At 40.1% G+C, this 27,416-nt stretch overlaps 1 protein-coding gene across 6 annotated transcripts in view; it reads left to right on the top strand.

The window, feature by feature from the left end:
- The window catches only part of ACTN1 (actinin alpha 1), a 98,788-nt gene extending 74,150 nt beyond the window's left edge, over positions 1–24,638 (top strand). For 2 of the 6 annotated variants that reach the window (XM_048484116.1, XM_048484120.1), the window contains 13 exons: positions 7,166–7,258; positions 7,575–7,805; positions 9,683–9,830; positions 11,736–11,886; positions 12,612–12,720; positions 13,417–13,557; positions 13,728–13,910; positions 14,557–14,691; positions 15,182–15,361; positions 16,201–16,347; positions 18,419–18,499; positions 20,432–20,590; positions 22,923–24,638. In XM_048484116.1, the coding sequence (XP_048340073.1) occupies positions 7,166–7,258; positions 7,575–7,805; positions 9,683–9,830; positions 11,736–11,886; positions 12,612–12,720; positions 13,417–13,557; positions 13,728–13,910; positions 14,557–14,691; positions 15,182–15,361; positions 16,201–16,347; positions 18,419–18,499; positions 20,432–20,590; positions 22,923–23,081 (1,917 nt within the window). In that variant the 3' untranslated portion in view covers positions 23,082–24,638. Of the gene's footprint in view, positions 1–344; positions 431–7,165; positions 7,259–7,574; positions 7,806–9,682; positions 9,831–11,735; positions 11,887–12,611; positions 12,721–13,416; positions 13,558–13,727; positions 13,911–14,556; positions 14,692–15,181; positions 15,362–16,200; positions 16,348–18,418; positions 18,500–19,030; positions 19,097–20,431; positions 20,591–22,922 lie in introns of all 6 variants that reach the window. The other 4 variants (XM_048484119.1, XM_048484117.1, XM_048484121.1 and 1 more) reach the window with 4 other exon arrangements.
- Positions 24,639–27,416: the final 2,778 nt, after the last annotated feature.

Here is a 27,416-nt window from a genome sequence, read left to right as displayed (position 1 = left end):
CAGGACTGGCAGTTGACTCCCAGAGAAAGATAACCTTGCCCCTATCTGCAAGTGGGTTGATCCTACTGACTGTGGAGTTGTGTCAAGATAATAATGTACACTGGGGTTGTTGCTGAGAAACTGAATCTGAACATGGATAATGGTACCACTTGAGCTCACAAAGCCAACCCTGCTGGTCACATTCTGATCTGAATTCCTAGCTCTCCGCATGGAAATCTGTTTGGCCTGTCCTGCAATGCATGATGGGAAGTTTCCCCCCTCTCTCACCACCCATAACTGTTTTATTTTATTCTGTGTGCTGCTTCTTACTTTATCCTTTCAACCTCTTCTCCTTCTTTGCACAGATATTATAGGCACGCTAAGGCCGGATGAGAAGGCCATTATGACCTATGTTTCATGTTACTACCACGCCTTCTCAGGTGCGCAGAAGGTGAGACTTTACTCATAACAAACCCCTCCTCCTTCTTCTGTTCCCTGCCCACCAAATTTACAGGACCAGTTCTGATTATTTCAAGTATGGAATCCAGTGTTGGTTTTTACATGGAACTCTTAAGGGTTTGGCCACATCATTGGGAAATAAAAGACTTTCAGCTTTGCTCAGGGTATTTTCATAACAGTGGATCTCTGAATTTTCCCAGCCAAAGATTCTAGTCTAGAGCTGGCAGGTCCTAACCATACTGATCCAAGATGGAATGTATTTACTAGTTCAGTGATTTGGTTTTATCGTCATCTATTGAGAAGTAAATTTTTGGTGTTCCACCTTTCCCAACGTAGTGATACATCCCTAAAGCCCTTGATACCTGATTATCACTGTTAGTAAATAAAACTCTAGCTTGCCAGTGGCTGTGTTAATTATGATTGATGTGTTTTAAAGACTCAGCTCTGCAGCTAGTAGTAGTGTTAATAACTACAGTAGTATTTGATGAGCAAGGCCTGAACATCATGTGGATGTGCTGCTCAGTCACAGCCTCTGTTTTCCCTTAGTACAGATACAAAAACCTTTCCTTTTTGGAGGGGTGTGTGTGTGTGGAAGCTTGGGATTAAGTGGCTAAGGGACCCCTTTCTTCCCTGCCAGATTTCCTGCCAGATAATAGCCTCTGGGTCAGCATTTGGCAAAGAAAAAATAACAATAAATCCAGAGGAAAGCTACATTTATAGTATGGATGTTTTTCATGCAAGCAATCATCAGTAGCTGAAAGCGCTCTTCTACACAGGAGAGCTCAGTTATCAACAGTGTTGTTTTCTAAGCAGATACTTTTCTCAGTGGAAATACTAATCTCATCCATGGACTTCTTTTCTTTAAAAAAAAAGTCTATTTCAGCTTTGCCATGTACAGGCCCAGGAGAGGACCTCTGAAGGTCTCAGTCTGTAAATGTTGTGTTTTTGCCATATTGGATTTCTGGTGAAGTAAGGGAAAGCCAAAATGTAATTTGTCCTTTTACATCTTTCCAAACCGAACCACCCTGATAGCAGATTTCATTATAATAGTCTCTGTATCTCTTAACTCCCTTTTTTCTGTGTTCCATGTTTCTCCTTGTTCCCATTCATTTGTGTTCTTCCTCCATCGGTTTTTCCGATGCTTTCCTCCTTCTTGTGGTGTTTCTTTTCTCTGGCAACTCTTTAAAAAATGTCTCAACTTCGTCCCTTGGCCCTTGGGGCCACTTCTTACTTGACATATTGTACTTGGGTACAAAATTCAGATCAGTTCTTAATTATAGCTTACATGAATCTCTATTAAAATATTGTGGTTTATTCAGAACTGTCATTAAATATATCTGTATCTAAGTGAAAAATGAAAAGGAGAAAGAAGCCTTTTTTCCAGCTCCCCTTAGCATTGAGAGTTCACCTTGAAAAAGGACTGTTAGGAGTCAGTGACCCTTCCTTCCTATGCCAGGCAAGAGTTCTATGAAGTGCTCTTTCATTACAAAAGACAACTCTCCCCCACCCCCCCACCCCACACACACATCTTCCTGCTGTGCAGTCATATTACAGTAAAGATCAGCAGGAACAATTTGCTCCTTTCCTAAATGTCCATCAATTATATTATTATTACTATAATTTATTTCATTTCTCTACCACCCGTAGGCAAAGCTTTCTGGACGGTTTATAATAAATATAAAACAAACAAAATACAATAAAGAAGAGTTTTTAATATACCAAAGTACAAAAATTAAACCAATAAAAACCATAAAACATAGCCCTGAATAAAAGACAACTTGATTTTTCCAAAATCAGAAGGGCATTAGGCCACAAGATGGAGGTACAGACTGCTGAAACACCATAGTCCAAAATGAAAACTTTGGTGTTAGACCCTAGTTTTACACATTACCATGATGCCATGTTAACTGCTAGGAAAACAGCTTCCCCATGCAACTTTGTGTAAAATATGAATTAGGCTTCTTTTTTTAAAAGGTTCTGATTAAAAGCAATGTCTTTTAGAATACTAGAGGATGTCACCTCCTCTCAGTGTGTTTTTAGAACACGCTTAGCTGTTACTTTTATACCTGAGAAAATGTCTGTAGAAATTCCAGAATGTGAACCTTTTCTGCAGGGGGCATGCAGACTTCATGCTTTCACACCACCAGTTTACATAGTTATTCAAACTGTTTCTCTAAATTTGCATAATATAGGTAATATTGCTTTTAGCGTCGAAGTCTACAGGAGCCCAGCATGTAATACTCTCAAATGAGATTCACCAGTGTTTGTTCAGTTCTATTTGGGGCCCATTGTATAACAAACGACCCCAGTGCTGAATTCATCAAGTTCACAACTCAGAATTCTATATTAATTGGTAGATTCAATTTATTAATCTCTTTGCAGAATAGATTCTCAGGGTTATTATTTTTTTTAGTAGAATGGACTATTGGGACAAATTGTGTTTGTTAGAAAACCTTGTATGATTACTGCAAATTGTAACTCACCAGTGATGACCAATTCCTTAAAAAATCAATTTGAGTATTCATTTTCTTGAGCAGATATCTTAATTTGATTGTTGAAATTCCAAATTCCACACCAAAAAAAAAATGTTGAGGCCTCTTTATAGCCAGTGCTATTTACATAAGTGCTATTAAAAAACTGATTTCTACGAACACTGCTGTTAGATACTTTGTACTGTGAACGGGAGGAGTTCATGGAATGGGTCACTTTTCCCATAAAGAGGAAGAAGTTTTTGGATTGATATCCCCTCCTCCCTGTTTCTGTCTTGTAAGGAGACTCAAATGGGCGTACAAACTTTTTTCTTTCCTTTTTCAGCAAGAGACACCTTGTGAGGTAGGTGGGGCTGAGAGAGTTCTGACAGAACTATGACTGGCCCAAGATCACCCAACAGGCTTCGTGTGTAGGAGCAGGGAAACAAATGCAGTTCACCCAATAAAAGTCTGCCACTCAGGTGGAGGAGTGGATAATCAAACTGATTCTCCAGATTAGACTCCACTTGCTCTTAGCCACTACACCATCCTGGCTTTCTTCTGGAGGTAGAATGACTCCTGGGGAACACTGTGACAAATAGCAAAAGGAATTGCAACTTGAGGAGCAATTAGGAGAAAACATTTATCTTACTTGCACAGAACTTGGCAGGAGGGAGAGGGAATTCTGCCAATTCCCGTCTCTTGTTGCAGCTCTCCATGCTGCATCCCACTCTGTTCCCAGGTGCTCCCCAACCCTACATGGCAACAGGGTGGAGGAATAGGGAGAGATCTGCTCTCTTCATGGTTTATCAGAGTAAACCCAGTGTTCAATATGAAACATTTAGCAGCTATGCCAAATTGTTGGAGTAAATATTAGGACAACAAACATTGTACTACCTGTGGAAAGGATTTTGGAAATGGAGTATGATAGTGGATTATGTTCTTAGCTGGCCAATTTAGCAATACATCCCTGGCCTTGAGAACAGGCATAGCTCCTTTCCCTTTGAAAGTCTCCCAGTGTCCATCTTCTATTAGTCAGCTGTTGAGAGATGCAGGCTCCAAATCTAGTGCTTGTGTAGAGTGATTAGAAAGCATGCATTTCCGTCAAGGCTCAGGAACACAAGGTGTCTTTTCAAGCTCTGCAGTCTTTCTTGACAAGATGACTTATTGTGATGTCACTCCATTTCTCATTCAGATTTCTCATTACTGCTACCAGCCCTGAAGGGGAAGTCACATGATCAACTTTCTGCTTCTTTCATTCTCTTATACTGAGTCTTTAAAGGTACAGGGGTCCCAGCCTGCCATGACATGTATGTGACTGGCTGCTTTTCCTTCATATGATTTTTGTGTGTGTGTGTCTTTGTGTTTCCACACATATACATACTTTGGTTGGTTTGCTTTCCCTTGCCTAACTGCTTCTAACTTTCATAACACTAAACTGCATGAGTGTTTCTTTTTTTAATTAATAGCTGGGTTTAATAAAATGTTTTTAATATACTGTGAAAATTGATTTTTGGTTATGTTTGGCTCGCCTTTTGATCAAGTTTGGCAACTGGTGCTCCAAGATTTATCAAGACTTATTTATCAAGAATCTTTGGCGGTAAAAAGATATATGTCCACATTATATACTCACTTTAGGCTGGTCTAGAACACTAGGGAAGTATCTATACCTTTGCTACTCTTCTTCAAGCAGCTGTTGAGACAAAATGATGACAAACAATACTGGTAAAACCTACTGACCAACTATCTAGATTAGCTTGTATGAGTAGATTCTCATCTGTTGGTCAGGAACACTTCACAGGGAAGATACTGTCTGCCCATACTGGGTGAATGTGTAACTATACTAGACAATAACACTACTGGACAATTGAGCTAGTAGTTCAGAGATGTCATGACTTTTCTGTACTTGCATTTTTTAAAAGAAAAGCAACTGGCAGAATGGATAAGTAGCCCAGTAGCAGAACAAACTGGCTAATCTATTTAATTAATTAGCGGTTTAATCACAAATCTTTCCCCCCTGCTTTATTCAGGCATAAAATAACATATTAATCAGCAAGTAATTGAGGCTACACTATTGGCATAGGAAGTTAGACTCTTCCATGGGAAAACTGTGACACCAGAAGAGACTGGTTTATTGCCTGGGCTGCTACCTCCTCGAGAAGAGAATACCTGAGTAAAATACCTTGCTCTCTAAATTTCTGTGAATTAAACTGCCTGTCTGTGTATCCTTGAAAGGGTTACATTCCCTTTCCCATGAAGGAAAATCAGTTAGATAGAAGCAGTGCTGCTGCTGTTCCATAAGACTGTGCAAGACGTACAAAAGATTTTTTTTTGTAATAAGTGCTAAATTGAACATCCTGGGGCCCTAGGTTTAATTTTAAAAAAGATTTCCAGTTCCTATTGCTATCAAAACAGACTTGAAAGGAAAAGGCCATGCATTTGAGAAGCCAGAAGTGAGATAAATGTTCTAGTGGTCAGAAGATGGCACTGCAGGGCTAGCCAAAAACAGCATAAAATATGCAAAATAAACTTTATATTAATTTAATTGGCATAGTTGGTTGAAGTTTCAGCCAATCTTTCCTTGGCATAGCATTTTGAGAATTTTAAGCACTGAGTGCACACATACTTGGACAAAATGAACATGTTGCCATTTTGTGAATGTGATTTCTGTGGGCCAAAAGCTTTGTGCCAAATGGGACTAATGGGGTTTTTTTAAACTTTCCTGTGGATTTGGTGTGTCTGCTTTTTCCCTAAGGATACAGCAGTCAAAGAATTTTATTAAAAAATAGATCTAAAATATCCAGTTAAAACTGTTCAGTAAATTCAACTGTCTGCCAGTGTATCTAAATAAGACCGGCCAGAGTTTAAAAAAAAAGAAGAAGACAACATTTGGACTTTGATTCCAAGGAGAAGAACTGTCTGGTACCAAGGTAGCTCATGAGAATGCTCAGTTTTATGCCCTGTGTATCCTGCATCCTGTGACTGAAAAAAGAGCACGAAGGGATCCTTCAAATATTTTGGACCAATATAACTTTTTGCATATGCTAGCATGAGTTAAGCATACGAAAAAGTAGAAAGCAATGTCTGAGAGCTTACCATTGAAGATTTTTAAAAACAAAATGAAGCTTTTTTCTTTGAGAATTACTAATATCATTCAGTTATTATACATTGTTGTTTAGATGAACAAGTGGGGGAAGATGACTGACTGTTAAGGGACTGCTCTCTTCTTTTTTTTTGTACTGATGAACATTACCGGTTCGTAAGGGCCCTGCGCACTGTGCTTCATGGCTGAACTTAGTGCTGTTTCAACTACCTTTGGACAATTGCTGTAGTTACTCTCTTTTTTTTCCCCTCTCAAATTGTCTTTTGAGGCTGAACTGGGAAATTTTAAAAACAATATTCAAAGTAGTGAAGTGCCTCAAAGGGGTAGTTTGCCAACACAGTCAAATGAAGTAAGCATAAGCATTTTATTGTCATTGTGCACGCACAACGAAATTTACAAGTAGGAGTATTTAAGATATAGTCTTGAATCTGTGCAGTCTCTGGACTCTGTCTTTAAAAAGAAATCCAACATTTATAATAGGGAGCACTTTCTTAGAGTTAAGAGCAATAAACATTTCATCCAATAATCTAATACCTCAAGTTGGCCAAAATAAAGCCAAAGCCCCTTTGTATGTATATCGGTGGAACAGAGAAGATGTCAAAAAGGAATAAGCTGCTTTGTGCTTTCTTCATGGACGGGTTACTTTTGGTGTAGGCTGTGCCCTTGGCACCACTCAAGTGCTAAAGTGGATAAACTGCTTCAAACAAAATAGGAATCCTTAATTGTTTGGAGCCAAATTTGTCAGCAGATTATTTTCTAGCAGATTATCAGTATCAGAGCAAATTTGGATGTACCCATAACCACTTACAGGATGTTTGTTTCTTCATATCCATTCTACAGTGCAGTAGTTACCAGGGTTTGGAGCACATGGCTATATGCCTCAGTGCGTTCTGTGGACTCATACACACACTCAATGAGGGAGAGAGAAACCCATTCACACAGCATATTGGCAGATCAAAAACTTCAAAATGAGTCTGTCTTCCTGAAAAAGGATAGCAAATCACCTGAAAATCTACATAATGTGGAGATAAGCTTTTTAGACCAGAGTAGGAGCAACCTTTTTCAATAGGCAAGTAACGAGAGGCTAAACGAAACATTTTGTTGAATAATAGTGGTGGTTCTGATATATTTTTCTTTCTGCCTTTATTTTTGATAGGCGGAAACAGCGGCCAATCGGATCTGCAAGGTGCTGGCCGTTAATCAAGAGAATGAGCAGCTAATGGAAGAATATGAGAAGTTGGCCAGTGATGTAGGTATTCCTGCTTTCAATTTCTTAACAAGGCTGCATGAAAATGTGGGCATCTTCCTCACTGTGTAGCTAAGCATTGTTTGGCTGAAGAACCAGCCCTGCCGTTTGGGACAACAGTTCTGAAAGTCCTTTTCAGTGTAAAGTGTAAAGATGTGGACTATTAGAAAAAGTTTCTCACAAGACTTTAAAGCACAAACGACCCTAGCAAAAATCTAAATTTTGTCCATTCTAACAAAAATCTAAGCTCTGTCTGTACTAAATGCCAACCAAGCTGTGCTAGATTTACTATGTTTCTACTCTTCTCTTCAATTCCTAGTTGCTGGAGTGGATCCGCCGCACCATACCTTGGTTAGAGAATCGGGCACCAGAGAACACCATGCATGCCATGCAGCAGAAACTGGAGGACTTCCGAGATTACCGTCGTCTTCACAAGCCTCCCAAAGTCCAAGAAAAGTGCCAGCTTGAGATCAACTTCAACACATTGCAGACAAAGCTGCGACTGAGCAACAGGCCAGCCTTTATGCCTTCAGAAGGGAAAATGGTTTCCGTGAGTGTATTTGGCTCATGAGCTATGAATATCTTAAGTATTTAGCAAAGAACAAATGCTTTCCAGGCATATCCCTCCTAGCTAGTATTTCCATCCCTATGGCATCATACACTATCAGGTCTTGGTGGACTGCCTCACTGCAAACTACAGTTCACATAGACTATATCCATTGACCACATGGCCAGTTCCAGAGGCAGCAGGAGATATACCTTACAGGAATGCACGACTCCTTTATCTGAAGACTGATCTTCGTTAAGGAGGTTGGGGTCTAGGAGAAATTCCTCAGGGGCATTGAATTCCTTATTAGTCTTCAGGCCATGTTGGAACACCAGGTTTTCTGATTCCTGGACCTTGTCCTTGCCAAGGAATTGACCTTTGTCTTACTTTTAACTCCCTGAGGATGCTGTCCCACGGATATGGATGAACTAGTACTGTGGGTTTTCCACTAATATGAGCCTGCCATTTTACTAAGGTGTGTAAATTCATCCATGGTCTTTGTACATTTTCCGGCCATATCCTGCACTGCAGACTTTGGTCACAAACAGGAGATAAGGAGAAGCATTTTGTAGCTCATACTGCTTGTAAATAGCTTGTAGGTTTTTTCTTTTGGGCTGCCAGTGTCCTTGAGTATAAAGCAGATGCCACACACAAGGACATAGGTAAGGGGGGGGGGGGTGTTCCCGGGTTTAAACGGCCCTCACATTACATACCGGAAGCTCCGCCCCCGTTTGTGGGTTTTTTGTATTTTTAAAGTGTTTTTCGGTTTTTGGCCTGCAGGGGGTGCAGTTTTTAGGCTAGCAGCACCAAAATGTCAGGGATTTTTTGAGAGACTCTCCTGATGATACCACCCAAGTTTGGTGAGGTTTGGTTCAGTGGGTCCAAAGTTATGTATTCCCAAAGGGATCCCCCCATCCCCCATTGTTTCAAATGGGAGCTAATAGGAGATGGGGCTACACCTTTGAGGGTCCATAACTTTGGGGCCCCTGAACTAAACTTCACCACACCTGGGTGGCATCATCAGGAGAGTTTCCTAAAGATACCCTGAAAGTTTGGTGCTGCTAGCTTAACAATTGCACCCCTGACAGCAGGCACCTCCCAAATTTCCCCAGATTCTCCTTTTAAATCCACCCCCTTAGGCATGGATTTAAAGGGAGAATCTGAGGTCCCCAGTTTAAACACTGAAAGTGATGCTGTTTACGGGTGGGGGATAATCCACCCCCAAACAGCATTACTTTCAATGTTGTTTTAACTGGGGACCCCAGATTCTCCCTTTAAGGTGGATTTAAAAGGAGAATCTGGGCTCCCTAGTTTAAACACCATTGAAAATGATGCTGTTTGGGGGTGGATTCCAGCATCTCAGCGGCCACCCATGGGGGGGGGGGGGCGGTGCAAAACTCAGATTTTGCACCGTGCTCCATTTTTCCTAGCTATGCCTCTGCCTGGAGGGGAGGGCAGAAGGGCCTGCCAGCTGGGAGCCCAGCTGGTGGGTGGGCGGGGCGGGCAGTGGAGTCTGCTGTCCCTAGCCACGGAGAGCTGCTTTTATAAGCACTGAGGCTGGGGGTGGGGCTTGTGGTGGCATGGCCACGCCCCTGGGGCGGGTGGGGGCCGGGCCCCTTCCCCTGAACTCACCCCATAAAAAATCTACCCCTACGTCCCCGGCCACACAGATGCCATTTGATCAGATTCTCTGCTTACTTGAAATTAGCCTTCATTGTTCTTACCACTATGATACTATTTTCTGTTCCAGTTCAGGCTACTTACAAGCTAATGGCCTGCTTGGGCAAAATATGCAATGACAGTGTTAACAGCATTTCCTGTATTTTGCTTTGATCCATCCCTTTCATCAAAATATTGTACTTTTGCTTTGATCACTGCAGGATATAAATAATGCATGGTGTGGACTAGAACAGGCTGAGAAGGGGTATGAAGAGTGGCTTTTGAATGACATCCGAAGATTAGAGCGGCTGGATCATCTGGCTGAGAAGTTCCGGCAGAAGGCTTGCATTCATGAATCATGGACAGAAGGTAATACAGATCTTGAAGAGTCTCGTTGGCAGAGTTTTATAGTATCATGTATGGGGCGGGGGGGGGGGGGGGTCTTTTATTTCCAGTAGACATAGGGAAGGTCAAGGGTGACATGTCTTATGGAAGCCCAATTATGGGACTCTGAATGTATTCTTCAGTTCACCCAAGTTTCAGAGATTCCATTCTATTACCTACAGTTTTAAAACCATCTTTGCAATCATGAGAGTCAGAAAGTTGCTTTTTTGAAAAACAAACTAAGATTCTCAGGAAGTTGTCTTCTGTGCCCATTGCTACATTCCTTGTTTTTTTTGCATATGTAAAATTGTGCACAGGTGTGTGATTTCTGATTGAGTACATCAGTGTAAAGAGAATAAAAACAACATCACATGCAAAACATGTAAAAGTTCATGTATATTTTTCATGTATATTTTAATGTGAATAACCATTTTCCTTACTGATCAATGCCTTTGACTCCAGCTGAAGCATGTCTTTGTAACCTGCTTGGAAGCAGATGTGGGTTGCAGAGTCGGCCTCAAATGTCCTGGTTGTTCTTTTGATCAGATCCCAAGGAGTGAGCCATATGGAATTGCTGAATTAGAATGTAATGGTCATAGCAGGGATTAAACAGAGAAAAGGCCTTTCTCACCCATTACAGGAGTTAAATTGCAATACTTACAGAGACTGGGCAATCACCAATTACAATGGTTGTGAATGAACCCTGGGCTTACTTGCATAGAAAAGTCACAGACTATGGTGGTGGAAAGTGCCATCAAGTCACAGCTGATGTATGGTAACCTCATAGGAATTTCAAGGCAAGAGATGTTCAGAGTGCCTGCCTCTGCATAGGCTGAGAGAGTTCTGAGAAAACTGTGACTGGCCGAAGAAGAAGAGGAGGAGGAGGAAGAGGAGTTTGGATTTATATCCCCCCTTTCTCTCCTGCAGGAGACTCAAAGAGGCTTACAATCTCCTTTCCCTTCCCTCTCACAACAAACACCCTGTGAGGTAGGTGGGGCTGAGAGAGCTCCGAGAAGCTGTGACTAGCCCAAGGTCACCCAGCTGGCGTGTGTGGGAGTGTACAGGCTAATCTGAATTCCCCAGATAAGCCTCCACAGCTCAGGCGGCAGAGCTGGGAATCAAACCCGGTTCCTCCAGATTAGATACACGAGCTCTTAACCTCATACAAAGGTCACAGGCTGTGTATTTGATGGTCTTTAGCCCACCCTATTCATTTTTTCCTCTATATATATAGAAGAAGAGGAGTTTGGATTTATATCCCCCCTTTCTCTCCTGTAGGAGACTCAAAGGGGCTTACAATCTCCTTGCCCTTCCCCCCTCACAACAAACACCCTGTGAGGTAGGTGGGGCTGACAGAGCTCCGAGAATCTGTGACTAGCCCAAGGTTGCCCAGCTGGCGTGTATGAGAGTGTACAAGCTAATCTGAATTCCCCAGATAAGCCTCCACAGCTCAGGCGGCAGAGCGGAGAATCAAACCCAGTTCCTCCAGATTAGATACACGAGCTCTTAACCTCCTATGCCACTGCTGCTCTTTATAGATGTATGGTGTGTGTATATCACGGTTTCATTTCATGCATGTCATGAAGTGGGCTCCAGCCCAAAAAGGTTTATACTGCAAATAAACCTATTTGTCTTTAAGGTGCTACAAGGTGTTTAAATTGGGAAGGTATATTTAGACTGAACTGGGAGTTATTCTAAACCATTCTAATCGGCTATGTGAAAATCAGCAAGAGAGATATGTTGAGCTTCAATCTATTTTTCTTTTCTTTTTTTAAGGAACTTGCTTGTTACAAGTAATAGGGGCTGACTGTAGAAATATCTGTTGCAATGGGAAGGATTGGCCACTCTTAGACCTTTCTCTCACTGGCCTGTGTTCTTCTGCCCCTGTAGGCAAAGAAGCGATGTTGCAGCAGAAGGATTATGAAACAGCAACCCTGTCAGAGATCAAAGCCCTCTTAAAGAAGCATGAGGCGTTTGAAAGTGACCTTGCTGCTCACCAGGACCGTGTGGAACAGATTGCTGCTATTGCCCAAGAGCTCAAGTACGACTCTCATGTAGTACATGGGCTTCTCCGTTGGCACATTAGCTCGTCAGTAGAGTTATAAAAAGCCAATTAGCTATCTCTTCCAGTCCAGTTCACAGCCATATCTGCTTTTTTATTTACTTGAGTTGAAAGAAGCACCTTTAATTAGAATAAAACTCTATGTACTCATTGACCACAGAGAGATGTGAACTGACAAAAGAGGATCTCATCTCTGTGATAGTTTGACAAAAACATGGTAATGGTTATACAACTGGTGCATGAAGACTGCATTCCTTTGTGTTTTCTCTGCAAGGCTAATACGGGTAAGAAGCATAGGTTTTGCTAATCATCAGCTGTTCATCACCCAGAGAGTTAAATTCATGGGTATATTTTGACCTGAATCTTTATTCTTTTATATGCACACAAACCCCAAAGAATTCAAATGGGCAGCATGCCTTCAACTATTTGTTTTTAGAAAAACATTTGAACTAAATACATTGTTCTCCCATTTTAAAGCTGTAATTCCTAAACTCTGAGTTGAGGGGAGAATTGCTAACATTCCATGAGAAACAGATAAAGTAATTAATAATGGCTCTTGTAGGCTCAAAATACCATCCACTAAGGAGTCTGATAGTACGTGATTCATTGCTCTGATCTGTCTGTTTACACCCACCCCTTGTTATCAAGGGATCTTCTTTAAGCAACAAGTTAGATAAACTTTGTGTTAATTTGTTTTTTGTTAGTGAGCTGGATTATTACGATTCACCAAGTGTCAATGCCAGATGCCAGAAAATATGTGACCAGTGGGATAACTTGGGGGCTCTGACCCAGAAAAGAAGGGAAGCCCTGGAGGTGAGATTGTATTCTGATTTTGACTACCCTATTCTTAATGTTGGGATTGGGAAACAATGCAGATGTTTGAAGTGTTTATGGTATGATTCACACTGCTGATTTAATGCTTTATAGAATCCAGATTTTTTTACCCTGGATTGATTATCTGCATCTCTAATTCATAATTGTATAAAAAGTAAACTACTTCCTGATTATCCGAGTGTGCTTAGATGTCTCGTGTGCTGTCTGGAGAAGATAAGTCATTCTGTCCTGTTTGAACATTAGGCATGTAAGGGTCGTCTGCTCTACTTGCTTAATTACAAGAACTAGTACAAAGGAAAAAAGTAAGGGTAGTCCCCTGTGCAAGCGCCCAGGCCTTACTGACCCATGGGGTGACATCGCAGAACAACGTTTACTAGGCAGACTAAATTTATTACAGGATACTGGGTACTCATTTTATTGACTAAGTTTATTACAGCAAACTGGGTACTCATTTTATTGACCTCAGAAGGATAGAAGGCTGAGTCAACCTTGAGCTGGCTACCTGAAACCAACTTCCATCAGGATCAAACTCAAGTTGTGAGCAAAGCTTTGACTGCAGTACTGTAGCTTATCACTCAGAGCCATGGGAATAGATAATCCAGTAGGAAAAATATACAGGATTCCTTTGCTCTTGTCTAACTTGTGTTCTTTTATTTTTTTGTGGGGCTTTTCTAGAGAACAGAAAAATTGTTAGAGACAATTGACCAACTCTATCTAGAATATGCCAAACGAGCTGCCCCTTTCAATAACTGGATGGAGGGAGCCATGGAGGATCTTCAAGACACCTTCATAGTCCATACCATTGAGGAGATCCAGGTACATACAAGTCTTCATGGTGAAGCTAGAGGAACAACTTTCTGACTTCAGTTATAGTTGTTCTGAAAACAGACATTGGATTTTCTCCTGCCTCCATGACTCAGTAGACAGGACTTTATTCATTCTTGAGTTTTTAAAAAATTCTACTTGTATTCTCTGTTTTTCTTCAGGGATTGACCACAGCTCATGAACAGTTCAAAGCTACCTTGCCAGACGCTGACAAGGAACGACAGGCAATCCTAGGAATCCACAACGAAGTGTCAAAAATTGTCCAGACCTATCATGTCAATATGGCAGGGACTAATCCCTATACCACCATCACCCCACAGGAAATCAACAACAAATGGGATCATGTGAGTGGCTCCCAAAGTGTGATGTTACTCCCTTAGGGAGAGGCTTTACTCCTGTGCAGAGTTACTCTAGTTAAGCTTATTGAAGCTAATAGTCTCAAACTGGAGTAACTCTACATAGGATTTCAACGCCAAGTCCCAAGTCAAGTCCCAAATAAGTGGTCAGATTTGCAGGCTTACTATAAATTTTATTAGACACGCAATACAAAGGTATAATCCACAGCACAGATTATAAAATGTAAGGTGCAAGTTAATTTTCTTGTGTGAAATAATGAATGCCAGTGAATGAGACTGACCTGAAAGGCCAGGTGGCTTAGGTCATTAGTCTTATGCCTATAGAAAAGACTGTTGTAGTGTGACAGTTCCTTCGCCTCCTTTATGAAATCATTGCGGATACTACCTTTGTGGTCCATGCTCCTACCTTGCACTGCTGCACTGAAGCTGTTCAAGGTTGCATTTCATCTGACATTAAGTGCAGGAATTTTATTTTCCTTTGTGGACTGAAAATCCAATTTGACCTTTGCATAAGATTTTGTTTTCAGCTAATAATGCACACAGTTATGCTTTACGTTTCTAAAATGCCTTGTTGGTTATGCAACATTTGAAGACATAATCTAAGTTTATATGTTGTTGTTTTTCTATGCTAAAGGTGAGACAGCTAGTTCCTAGACGTGACCAGGCCTTAATGGAGGAACATGCACGGCAGCAGCATAATGAGAGACTGCGCAAGCAGTTTGGGGCTCAGGCTAATGTTATTGGGCCCTGGATCCAAACCAAGATGCAGGTAAAAATGTAAACCACCAATTTTCATAGTCAGCATGTGACTACATATCTTTATGAAACAAGAACAAACCGGTGTCTCCATGGGGGAACATTGCATCAATGTGTGTTGCACCTGCTTTTAAAATAATACGTAATTTCAAATGTTGTATCCTTAAAAGATACAGACTGTGAGTTCTGTACCACATAATGACTAAAAGCAGCTTTAATTTGGCAGAAAAAAAAACAGTGCATCAAAAAGAAAACGAATGAGATCCGGAGACTCAAAACAGAATTAGCAGTGTTCAATATTTTAACCTGAAGGAGTTATACTGAATTATGCCAGCAGTTGTGTTTACCTCTGTTCTTAAAGTCTATAAACAAGGCTCTGTTCTCTGGAGACCACAAGGGTTGTGGTTAAAGTATTTGTAGTCTACGTGGGAAATGATTGTAAGTATAAGCCATACGTGTTCAGACTTGTTACTCATCTGCCCACCTTCTTCGGATTCACGCAGGAGATTGGTCGTATCTCCATAGAGATGCATGGGACTCTGGAGGATCAGCTCAGTCACCTGCGACAATATGAGAAAAGCATTGTGAACTACAAACCAAAGATTGATCAGCTGGAGGGAGATCACCAACAGATTCAAGAGGCACTGATCTTTGACAATAAGCACACCAATTACACCATGGAGGTAAAGGACATTGAGAGCTTGAGAATAGAAAGAAGACGTGTAAAGAAGGGGGTAGATTCCATCCTCGACGAAGTTGAATGAATGTCTATACTGACAGGCCCTATTATAAAGTTCATGGGAAAACTGATGCTCATAAAATATGGCAGCACCATCTCACCACTTCTTTATGTGTAAATATAAGCGTACAACACTTGGGATTAGTTCAGACGTAATGTGAGATCCTGGTTTAATTAACGTAACCCTAGTTAATGTGATTTTCTGAGAGCAGCCACTCCACTAACTATGGTTAGTTAGGGTCCATCAAATCAGAAACTGGTTTATTAGCCACAGTTAAGCTGCATGATGTATGATATCTTGGTTTAATCCTGGCTTGTTCCTCAGCAACACCAGCCCATTGGTACAGAGGGAAAGTAATGAAAACAGCATTTATCACAGCAAACTTGCCTCTGAACTAAGCCTTGGTTTCACAAATCAATCATAGTAAAAATGAAATGTAGTTTCATTTGATGTCTGAACTGAGACTTGCTAGAAAAATGCAGTGGGCAAATCTGTAGAGTTCATGCCCATGACAATATACATGGCAAACCAAATGCTTATCAACACATTTGGCTTCTACTTATATGCACAGTTCTTTCCTGTTGATGAGAGAATAACATGGAAATACTCAATAGGTGCATGGAGTACTCCTATTTTTATTGCCTAATTGAGAACTGAAAAGTGAAAAAGGCTACTGGAAATGATTTTCCAAAATGTAGACCTAGACTGCATTGAAGTGAAAGTCTTCTATTGATGCTCAATTTAAAATGATTGGGGGGGAAACCTTCCTTTTGATTCTCCAGCACATCAGAGTGGGCTGGGAGCAGCTCCTTACAACCATCGCTAGAACCATTAATGAAGTAGAAAACCAGATTCTAACCCGAGATGCCAAAGGAATCAGCCAGGAACAGATGAATGAGTTCCGTGCCTCCTTCAACCACTTTGACAGGGTAAGTAGTGGTGGGGGAGACGGTTAATAATATATGTAACTTACAGGACTCCTGTAAATTTGACTGGCTGGAAACTAAGCCTCACATTATCCTTTTCAAACTGTAGTTTCCTTGTTTTGAAATTCATAAAAAGGTCTTGAAGTTTCCTTGTTTTGAAATTCATCAAAATATCTGGATTCTGAGGGAATGTCAGTGCAAACATTTCAACAGCTAAATCTGAGCCCAATAGCACCTTTTTGGATATAAACTTTTGAAAGTCAAAGCTCCTTTTGTCAGATACAAGTCAGAATGAAGATCTGAGTCCGTATTTCCCAGTCAGAAGGTGGGAGTGGTGTTGTAAAGAAACTCTGCATCCTGAATTCCCTCTTTGTAACACCCCTCCCACCTTCTCACTGGATAGAAGGACATGGAGATCTCCATTCCAACTTGTATCGGATGAAGAAAATTTGAACATTCAAAAGTGGATATCCTGAAAATCTTGTTAGTCTCTAAGGTGCTACTGAACCTGAATGTAACTGTTGTACTAAACAGTGACCTTCTGAAACAACAATATTTGAAGATCTCAGCTCATATCTTTCTAAATTAAAAAAATGACTGAATTATCCTAATGAGCCTCTCTGAAGACATCTAGACGTCATTCATTTATATTCTGCTCATAGCAAACATCATAGTATTGTCCTTAAATATGTACATTATTCTCATTCTGCTCATAGCAAACATCATAGTATTGTCCTTAAATATGTACATTATTCTCATTCCATCATAAATATTTTGTCTAATAAGTTTGTAGGATTATTTTTCTAAAATGCATTCTATGGGTGTGAAACACTTTGCAAGATTTAATGCTTAATTTGCCTTTTCTGCATGATCAGAGCTTCCATGCTGTGCAACTAGAGTTTGGCCCAAAAAACCACATTTTGCTAGCAGCAACTTTTGTCTTGGGTTCAGCAATAGCCCCTGTCCCCTGGCACATCCCCTGTGCTTCATGCTGTCCCCTCTTGAAAATTCTGATGGAAGAAGTAGAGTAACCTTGCATGGCACAATCAGGAATTTGTCCAAGCGAATCCATCCAAATGAAATGTTGTATTCTGCAGCTGTATAAGGGAAGGAGAGTTGACCACCTGCAACTTTGGAGATAAGATTGTACAGCTTTTTAAGCGTGCTCCACTAAATTTTTTGTCTCTTCATCATATTAATATGGTTTATATTTACTGAGTGGTTTTTTTTGCGATGCAGAATTTGTTGGCAAATTAATATTATGTAATATCTCTGAGTAGATTCCTAGGTTAAGATGGAGACTCCATTTTCAATATAGGAACCTTCAGTTATCACGGTTGCTGAAAATTCTGTTGCATAGATACAGTTTTTACTAAAAATGACTTCTAATGTGTCCCTCTGCCACTGGAGAGTGACAAACGACAAGGCGGTCCTCCTGGCTTTGGTCACAAGAGTTTAAAAATGCATCTCTGCATTCTAGCTTCCTGATGAATGTGGTACTTTTAGAGTTACTGAGCTTGGGAGGAATTCTGGCTCAGTGGTAGAGTATCTTCTTGCAAACAAAAGGTCCCAGATTCAGTTCCCAGAATCTCCAGTTAAAAGGTTCAGATAACAGGTGGTGTGAAAGACTGGTACTTGAGACCCTGGAAAACTACTGCCAGTCTGAGCAGACAATACTGGTCTTGATAATAGTTTGATTCAGAATAAGGAAGCTTCATAGGTCTAGGTAAGAGGAAATATTGATATAAGAGAGCATTTGAGCTGCTGGTTTATGAACAAGCATTTGTCTGATGTGACCATGTTTAGTGAGAAAAAATTGCATTAAAACCATTGGCACAGTGTGACAGTTCAACATAGTATCTAACTTTGTGCACTTTTTATTTTTCTTCCCTGTCTTTTTCTGCATGTCATCTTCCTCCTCTTCCTGTGCCCCATGTTTCTCCACTCTCTGCATGGTACACCTCTTTTTCCTTCACTTTCCCTTGCCCCCTTTTTCTTCTCCTCCTTCCCTTTATCTTACATTACTACCCCCTTGGCACTGCATGTCCGGCTGCCTGGTGCACTGCATAACCAGGACCACTCCGGCACACTTGGCCCCGAGGAATTCAAAGCCTGCCTCATCAGTTTGGGTTACGATATTGGAAACGATGCTCAGGTACTGGATGCTAATGAGGAACGTTAATATTGAACTACAAGGAAATAACACATTTTTCTCCTCTCTTCTTTTTTGTTTTAATCCATCTGCTGTCAATGTTCGTTTATTTTATTGTGCATATATGTATGTATTACTATATGCTTTACCACTGTTCTTTTTTAAAAAAAATCCTCATGTCTCTGTTGTGGAATATGTCTCTGTTAAACGTTCTATTCGCCCAATTACCTAAACTTTCCCCATTTTGTTTCTTTTCTTCTTTCCTCATCTCTCTTGATAATCTCCATCAATTTTTCTTCTTGTGTATATTTTAACTTTTATCTTCCATCTTTATTTGCATTGAAATGTATCCTTCTTCTGTCTTGTTTGAGTCATTGTAATTTATTATTTCTTTGTCCAATACATCATGTCTTCCATTTCTCCTTCATGCAAATCCCTTCTTCGTAACATCTTCCATGAATTCATCTCTTCCTGTACTGCTTTCCATTCCTGCCACCTCTTTCATTTCTTCGATCATTCAACTACTGTTTCTAGAAGAAGATTGGTATGCTGGATTGTGAAGATTTCCATACCTGCCTCATTTCCATTGGTTACAATATGGTAAGGTAGAGGCATCTATCATATGTGCTCATAATGGTATATTTGCCCGTCAAAAAGGGATGGGCAAAGATCTAGTGACTCATGGTAAAGTTAAACTGTTCCCAAGACTAAAACACTAAAGTGTTGTGTAATTTAATAATTTGTACATCATTGTATTTGGAAGAGTACAAATTAGATCAACTTCAGATAGGACTGTGTTTTGAAAGAAGCAACAAACTTCCATTCTGATTGGTTTCTGGAGGTCTGGATAAGTGTAACTATCTTGTTCTAGCAAAAAGGAATAATCATTTAGTTAGAACTGAAATAAAAATATGTAAGAGCCTCTTCTCTGATTAATTTTATACATAACAATTATTTCCATTTTTACTGTAAGAGTATCTAGTTTTGCCATAATCTGAACTTTCAGTACTTCTCTACTGACAAAGATGGGATTCCCTCCGTATTTTCATTCATAGTTGTTGTGATTCCCTTTGTGGAATGTAGTTGTGCAGGACTCATGAGTGCTTTTTGATTAGTTTCTGCAACAACAGTAAGTATCAACAATCACCCCACATCTGTGCTTTTACCCTTCTGTGAACTGTTTAATTGAGTATTTTGGCAGGGGTGTTGTTAACTGTCGAGGTATGTTTGGTACAGAGAACATTTACCAGCATTCAAAATTATGAAGTATTTACTAAAAATAAACTTCCGTGGGCCTACTTTCAGCACAGCAACAGGCTGAGCAAGGAATCCTAAAGAAAAGTGTAAACCCACAATTCCTCTGTCCCTCACTCTGTACATGTCCTAGTTGATAAGGCAGGCTCTTTAACTTGGAAGTTACAGTGTTCTAAAATCTTCCCATTACCTTGGTGTCTTTTATTCAGGCAGCCACCCCTTTATCTCTTCCACATGGCAATCGTGACCTTCAGCAAGAGCCCGGGTGTGTGGCTCCTTCTTCCTAGATGGGATCAACCAAATCAGAATCAGGACTTCTCCCCCCCCCCCCCCCCCATGCCAAAGAGTTTTGTTATCTCAGTTTTCCCACCTCCCTGTGGGCCTCTTTCACCTCCCAAGTCTATTTTCCCTTCAAGATGTCAGCCTCTAGCTAGTGACCTGGTTGTTTAATTGTCTCCAGCCAGGGAGGCTGTTAGCATTTCTAAAGCATTGCTGGTTGATACCTGCGAGCAGTTTACTTCTCGTGGCTATTCTCTGCTAAGAGATAGAAAACCTTTTTAAAATGAACGTTTCCTGTCGGTATTTGCAATATCAATTTGTACTTGGTGTGTCATGTTTTAGGAATGGTGTATGCAGTGACACCAATTTTTAATATTTTTTCTTTATATTTGGTTTGTCCAGGGTGAAGCAGAGTTTGCTCGAATCATGAGCATTGTAGATCCCAACCGCATAGGAGTGGTGACATTTCAGGCCTTCATTGACTTCATGTCCCGAGAAACGGCTGATACTGATACAGCTGATCAAGTTATGGCCTCCTTCAAAATACTGGCTGGAGATAAAGTAAGTTCAGACTTGAATGTACAATAAAGCCAAACACCTTTGGCTTTAGGAGGGTCCCCTCCCCAAGTTAATGATGAATGCTTAGTTAACAGATAAACCTTTGTTTTCTAATTATTGAAAATCCCTATATTAATTGTGGATGAGAGACTTTTGGAGTAATTTAATGGAAACAACTAAGTACCTGATTGGGTGCCAGAAGTTCATGGAGTTCCCTCTCTACCAAAATTCTATCCCTGTAGTGAGTCAAGTTAGTAAAATGGAATCAGGGATCTTTGTGGCACTGAGGGAGGGCGTGGATGCTTTGTCAGTGCACATTTTTCTTGGCCATATTATATTCATGGGGAAACTAAAAACAAGTTCAGTGGCGCCTTACGGACTGACAATACCTATTCCAGCATGAGCTATTGTGATCTTTGATTCATGAAAGTTCATGCTGGAATGAATGTTGTTAGGATCACTAATAGCGTAGTGGTTAAGAGCAGGTGCATTCTAATCTGGAAGAACCGGGTTTCATTCTCTGCTTGAGCTGTGGAGGCTTATCTGGGGAATTCAGATTAGTCTGTACACTCCGCCAGCTGAGTGACCTTGGGCTAGTCACAGTTCTTCTGAGCTCTCTCAGCCCCACCCACCTCACAGGGTGTTTGTTGTGAGGGGGGAAGGGAAAGGAGATTGTCAGCCCCTTTGAGTCTCCTACAGGAGAGAAAGGGAGGGTATAAATCCAAACACTTCTTCTTCTTAGTCTGTAAGGTGCCCCAGGATATGTTTTTTTCCTTCAATAAACTAACATGGCTACCCATCTGGAAATATACATAAGTAGTCAAACTACCTTGGGCAGTGAATAAACTGTGCATGCACAAAGTATCCAGTGCATGTCACAGATCTTTCTTACATATCCATCTTTCATCCACTGTGTTGTTTCTGAGAAAGGAGAGAGATTGGCTTTGCCTATGCCTACCAGGGATCAAGATGCCAGGGCTAGGCCTGGGGAGGCTCAAACATCAGTAGTGATGTCATGAGTACTATCAGAACATTTGGTGAATCCACACATACACCTCAAATCCATCCAGAATTCTATCTTATGCAGAATTTGGCAAAAATATCAGTATCGTTTGTCTGCTACACCTGAATTCATTTAATGATATAGTTCATTTCTTGTGACTTTTTAAGAATATGAAGGAAATTTATATGCTCTTCAGAATAAGGTGCTGGAATGAGTTTCAGGTAAATATAATTAGCAGGGAACACTTCCCAAAGAGTCATGTTGCACATAAAAGACTAAGAGGTTTATCGCAGTATAACCATTTTGTGAACTAGAACCCATTCATTGGACAAAGAGGTCTGTAGGCATGAAAGTTTATGGATCTGTTGGGTCTTTAAAGTGCATCACGATTCCTTAGGCTGTTTTCATTGTAGCAGACTAACAAGGCTACTGCCTGGAATTTATCTTATTTAATGGAATAACAGTCCAAAGCAGCTATGTATTTGAAAGGGATAACGTATAAACCCCTTGTTTTTGCGTTCTGTACAGCTTCTGTATTGCCTGAAATCTTGTAGATTTCATTTAAGTTTCACCCAGCTGTTTTTTCCAGGTTCTAAAAGCCTTGATATGTGGATGTTTTTAAAAAAAGTTATGCAGCTGCAGTGTTCAGTACTACTATTGGTTATGAAGGTATACTACTACTGTCGACAATGAAAGATATTGCACAAAGAAGCCTATAACAATGGAATTAAGTAGCGAAAGACACTTTATCTTATAATACTTGCTCCAGACTTGTGATTGGTATCCGTTGGTATCTTATGACTGAGATACAATGAAAATCTTGCTACAGCACACATACATAAATTTTCCTTCAAAAATTTGGTACAAACTAGGACAATCTATAAATCTCTTATTGCAGATTCTAATTCTGTGTGAATACCCAAGTGCTACTTGAAGTTATTTTTGCAAATCAGTTTATCTCAGTCATACAAACTATAATAATCATTATTTCTAGTCTGGATGTTAGATGTTTTAGTTTTGACCACTGAGGGAAGGCCATTTGGCCAAAATGCATCTGGTTAGTCCAGGTCAAAAATGGTCTAGCTGTACATATTTGTGTTGTTATGGGTGTGCAAGCGATATTTGTAATGTAGGCTATTTTGGGCTCTTGTCATGTATTGATGGTTTTAATTTGTAATGAATTGATTGCTGCCATTTATTTGTATTTTCTTGACTATTGGTTATGAAAGATACTGCAACAATCAAGTTAACAGAATGTTTGCTCAGTAAAGCTGTTATGCAAAAAAGCTGCATGCAAAATTTGAACAGGAACATCCCTATATTCTCTTGCAGAACTATATCACTGTGGATGAATTGCGGCGGGAACTGCCTCCTGATCAAGCCGAATATTGCATTGCTAGAATGGCACCTTACACTGGGCTGGATTCTGTGCCTGGTGCCTTGGACTACATGTCTTTCTCTACAGCTCTCTATGGCGAAAGTGACCTTTAACTACCACCTGTCTATTCACCATGCATCTTTACACTCTCCCATCCAGGCACACCTTTCTTTCTGTTTGCAAAGTGGGCTCTGCTCTGCGACCCGTTCCTTCCTGTTTCCACTTAAGGTGACAGGTCCCATTTAGGGAGGGGAAAGGGCAGGGCAGAGGGGAGAATGAAGCTGTTTATCATGCCCCTGAAAATAACAGTTTACAAGATTATTTTCTGCAAGAGAAGTTACATTTAAACAAATGTATTTTATTATAGAAAAAATATTTTCTCCAAGATTGAAGCATAAATAGAAAACTTTACAAAGTATTATACAAAATGAATGAGATTTCTTTTTTCCTTGTTCAGACATAGGAAATGGAGTTCAATGTTGTATTTCATCCATACATCCTTCCCTGGCGCCCAAGCCCAAACTTACTTGTTCTGTCCATCTTCCCATCTGTCTGTTTATCACATTTTTTTTCTCAGAGGGGTTGACACACAAGTGCATGTATTTCTGGTTCACTCATTTCATGGAAATATTTTACAATAAAACTTTTTGAAATTGCTGTGTTTTTTAGGGAAAAATAATGTGCACAGCTCATGTTTTAATATTTAATTAAATGACAATATGCCTCATATGTGTTGTTGCTGAAAGTTGCCTGGTTTTCAAAACAATAATAATAATGGCGCTTGAGAGTTGGCATCTTTGATATTGCTTGTCACAGAACATATTAAAAAGATTGTGATAACAAATCTAGACTTCATTCTTTTGTCTGGTTAATTCAATGCTGTGTACTATAACCAGAAAGATTTTCCAAAAACTTTTCAGAAGACATTTGTTAGCTGAACTTTTGTATATTATTCTGATATGAATGTTTTTATCTGTTTTCTTAAATGCAAGACACCAAAGTGCTTTCCCCCACCCTTGCTCTAAATTGTATTGATGTTTATGTGGCTGTTGTTACTGCTTCAAATGAAGATATCTTTATTATAGCAAAATGTCATCTTGGACCAAACACAGTATGTGCACATCTCTGGAAACTGCAGGTTCAATTTTTTTCTAGCAAATAGTACAGTTGATAGTATGGAGTTAACTTTGCAATTTGAAAGTGTTAACCAATTTAAGCATATTCTTATACATTATTACTCAGAAATAAGCTTCAGTAAGCTCAGTAAAACTTACTTCCAGGTAAATGTGCATAGAATTACAGTCTGTATATTTTTAAAAAAATCCTCTTGCCTCACTGATCAACCTTTCCATTATCACTAAAATCAGATATTGAAACATATATGATTGGCTTAAATTATCTGAAGAAGTGAGCTGTAACTATAAAAGTTCATACCCTGCCAGAAATTTTGTTAGTCCTTAAGGTGCTACTAGACTCTTCCTTTTTTTACTACTGCTACAGACTAGCATGGCTACCCATCATGGTTTAAAAACAGTTCTCGGAATAATAAATGTTGTGTGTCTGGCTTGTTTTGGGCTTTTTCATTTTTACTAGTTTGTGTGTGTATTTGTTGGTCCCACATCCTTATGTATCGCAACCACTACAGGTATAAAAATCTATCCTTAAACACAGGAAGGCAAGATCTTGGTTTCTGTTCAGTTGTATGTGTTTTGATCTCTACTATTACAAGTACCGAAATCTATCCTGTATACATGGGACACAGAAGGAGACCTCCAAATCATAATGAGCAGAGGGCTGAAGGCTATGGAAAAAGAAGTGGGCTAGAAGGTTAATTTTAAGAGTAAGCAGTAGAGTATGAAATCATCTCTTTAGAACACAAAAGCAAAAATATATCTCTGATCTTTCTAGGAAACAAGTACTTTTCTCCAGCACTGGGCTTTTTTCCCCTCCAGGGGAGGTTTTTTGTCTGAAGATTATAGAGATGCTTGTTGCAGTACTATAATTGAATTGTTGTTCCAAGAACAGGATGCATATTAAGTTGTAATCTGCAAATTCACCTGGGTCGTCTTGCCCCCCACCCCCACCCCCGGTAGCTGCACAACTCTGGTAGCAGCACAACTGATTTTTAGACATTTGCTTTAGTGTGGACTTTCATTTCTTTTTTTATTTGGTTTCTGTTTACGGTGTAACTGAAAAGTGCCACAGAGAGAAACACACCCTAAGGTAACATACCTCTGAAGATGCCAACCATAGATGCAGACAAAATGTTACAAACTAAAACTACTGGACCATGACCACACAGCCCCCAAAAACCCAACAGCCAATTGATTCTGGAGCTTTAATGATCAGCCCTTCAAATTATTCCTTTGGCCTTATTTGAAATGTTTAATATGTAAAAAGTTCTAGAAAACAAGATAAATTATGCCAAATGACTGTATTTATTTACAAAAATACTTATGCTTTGTTTCCATCCTGACTTAAAGGAGCTCCAAACAACAAACGTAGTGTTATGACTTTATTCTTACATCCACATTGTAGATTGTCAAGGTGTGCTTGAGAACAGAGCAGTAGGTTTATTTATTTGTATATTGCATCCTATTTTTCTCCCCAGTGGGGACTCAAATGGGCTTAAATTGTTATTTTCCCTTCTCCATTATATCCTTGCAACAACAACCCTGTGAGGTAGTCTAGGGATACCAAGTGAACATGGCAGAATGGGCATTCGAACCTGTATATGTTGCTTTGACTGAGTTTCCTTCAAGTATAACATAGTAGGTAAATAGTAAACTATGGTGACTACTCATTCACCTATCATTTTACTGTTTTGTGTGACATTGAAAATGCATATAAATTACAACTATGATGTCCAGCTCGAATTGTCTTGGTTTCTGTGGACAGAAAATATGCTTACAGGTCTTGTGAAAATAATGCCTTGGTCTATACGTTCCATTGCCTCTGGCTTTTAAAAATAAATCCTGAACTGTCGATCCCAGTCTTTTCTATTGTAAGGGTGTGAGGTTTTTTTTTAAAAAAAAAAAATGGGTTGCAACTACAGTACCTGAAAGATGGCTGCCCTCTCATCTCAACCTGCCCAACACTTTAAAATCTCCTCCAGCTGCTCCTGCTTCCAGATATTAATGCGGTTATAACTGCCCTGTTTCCTCAAAAATAAGACCTACCCCAAAAATAAGCCCTAACATGATTTTTCAGGGTTTTTGGAGGATGCTTGAAATATAAGCTCTACTCCAAAAATAAGCCCTGGTTACAGATTCCCCGGCGCAGCTGATCTGGTCACATGGGGGTGCAAAATCATGGGGAAAAATAAGACATCCCCAGAAAATAAGCCCTAACGCATCTTTTGGAGCAAAAATTAATATAAGACCCTGTCTTATTTTCGGGAAAACGGTATGGAATAATTACCTTCCTACCCCTCAAGATACGATGCCTAGTTTGTTAGTTTTTAGGCCACAAATTAAGACAATTATCTCTTTTGCTCCTTGGTTGTTCTGTTGCTACTTCTGTTTCTGCTGTCGATGCTTGTTGAATCAGAGGTCAGTAGCTTCTTGATGCTGTGAAAGTCTCTATCATGTTATCAAGTCCACTTCAGTGGAGTTCCTTCATAAAGCAATTGACTAAGGGTTTTTGCTAAATTGGCTTTATCTTTCGAATGGCTGCAATTAAAACCTTGAATATGCCCTGCTTGCATGGAAGGACCAGGAGAAAGCAGAAACCCTCACAGCCAGAGGCAAGTGAGCATGCATAAAGTCAAGGCACACTGGGACAGCAAACACTTTCTTCATAGAAATGTTCATTCCACAACAGTCAGGACTGAATTGAAGCTACTTATAGGAGATAGTGCCCACAGCTGTAGAAGTGAATTACAGCAATTTGAAGCCTCACAGTGGAGTTTGATTTTCTATTGCTTTGAGGAAAGGTCTCGGGCTGCCAGCTCTGCACTCCACCATTGAACTGAGCTTCCACTGGGACTTCTTTGTTTTCTCTACTCCTGGGTTTCTGGGAATGACCATAAGATATCAGGTATTACCCTTATCCTTGTTTTCAACCCGATGAGTGTCATTTGGTATCCCAAGAAAGTGGTAATTGAAGCTTCAGCTGACATTGCTTATTCTTAACTCCAACTCCTATGTCTCTGCAGAACTTAAAAAAAATGTAGTTTTAATTGCAAAGGAGAATGTGTTAGAATATTGAGCTGGCACAGCCCTGTGGCAGCATGGGTGCCCAATTCTGCTGGTGCAATGGGTAAATGTACCTGTAGAGGGAGTACTTATGCCAGGCGCTGCACAGCACCCAACCCAGAAGCTGCATCCATTGCCCAGGCCCATCAGACAAAATGCTGTGCTGATGCACCTGGGGGTGGGGCTGAGTCAGCCTCCAGTGCCCAGCCAGACCCAGTGTGCTAGCAGAGCCGCTGGTGGGGATTGTGGTAT

The sequence above is a fragment of the Sphaerodactylus townsendi genome, linkage group LG02, assembly GCF_021028975.2.
Source record: "Sphaerodactylus townsendi isolate TG3544 linkage group LG02, MPM_Stown_v2.3, whole genome shotgun sequence".
Lineage (NCBI taxonomy): Eukaryota > Metazoa > Chordata > Lepidosauria > Squamata > Sphaerodactylidae > Sphaerodactylus > Sphaerodactylus townsendi.
This window is presented reverse-complemented; position numbering and strand designations above follow the sequence as displayed.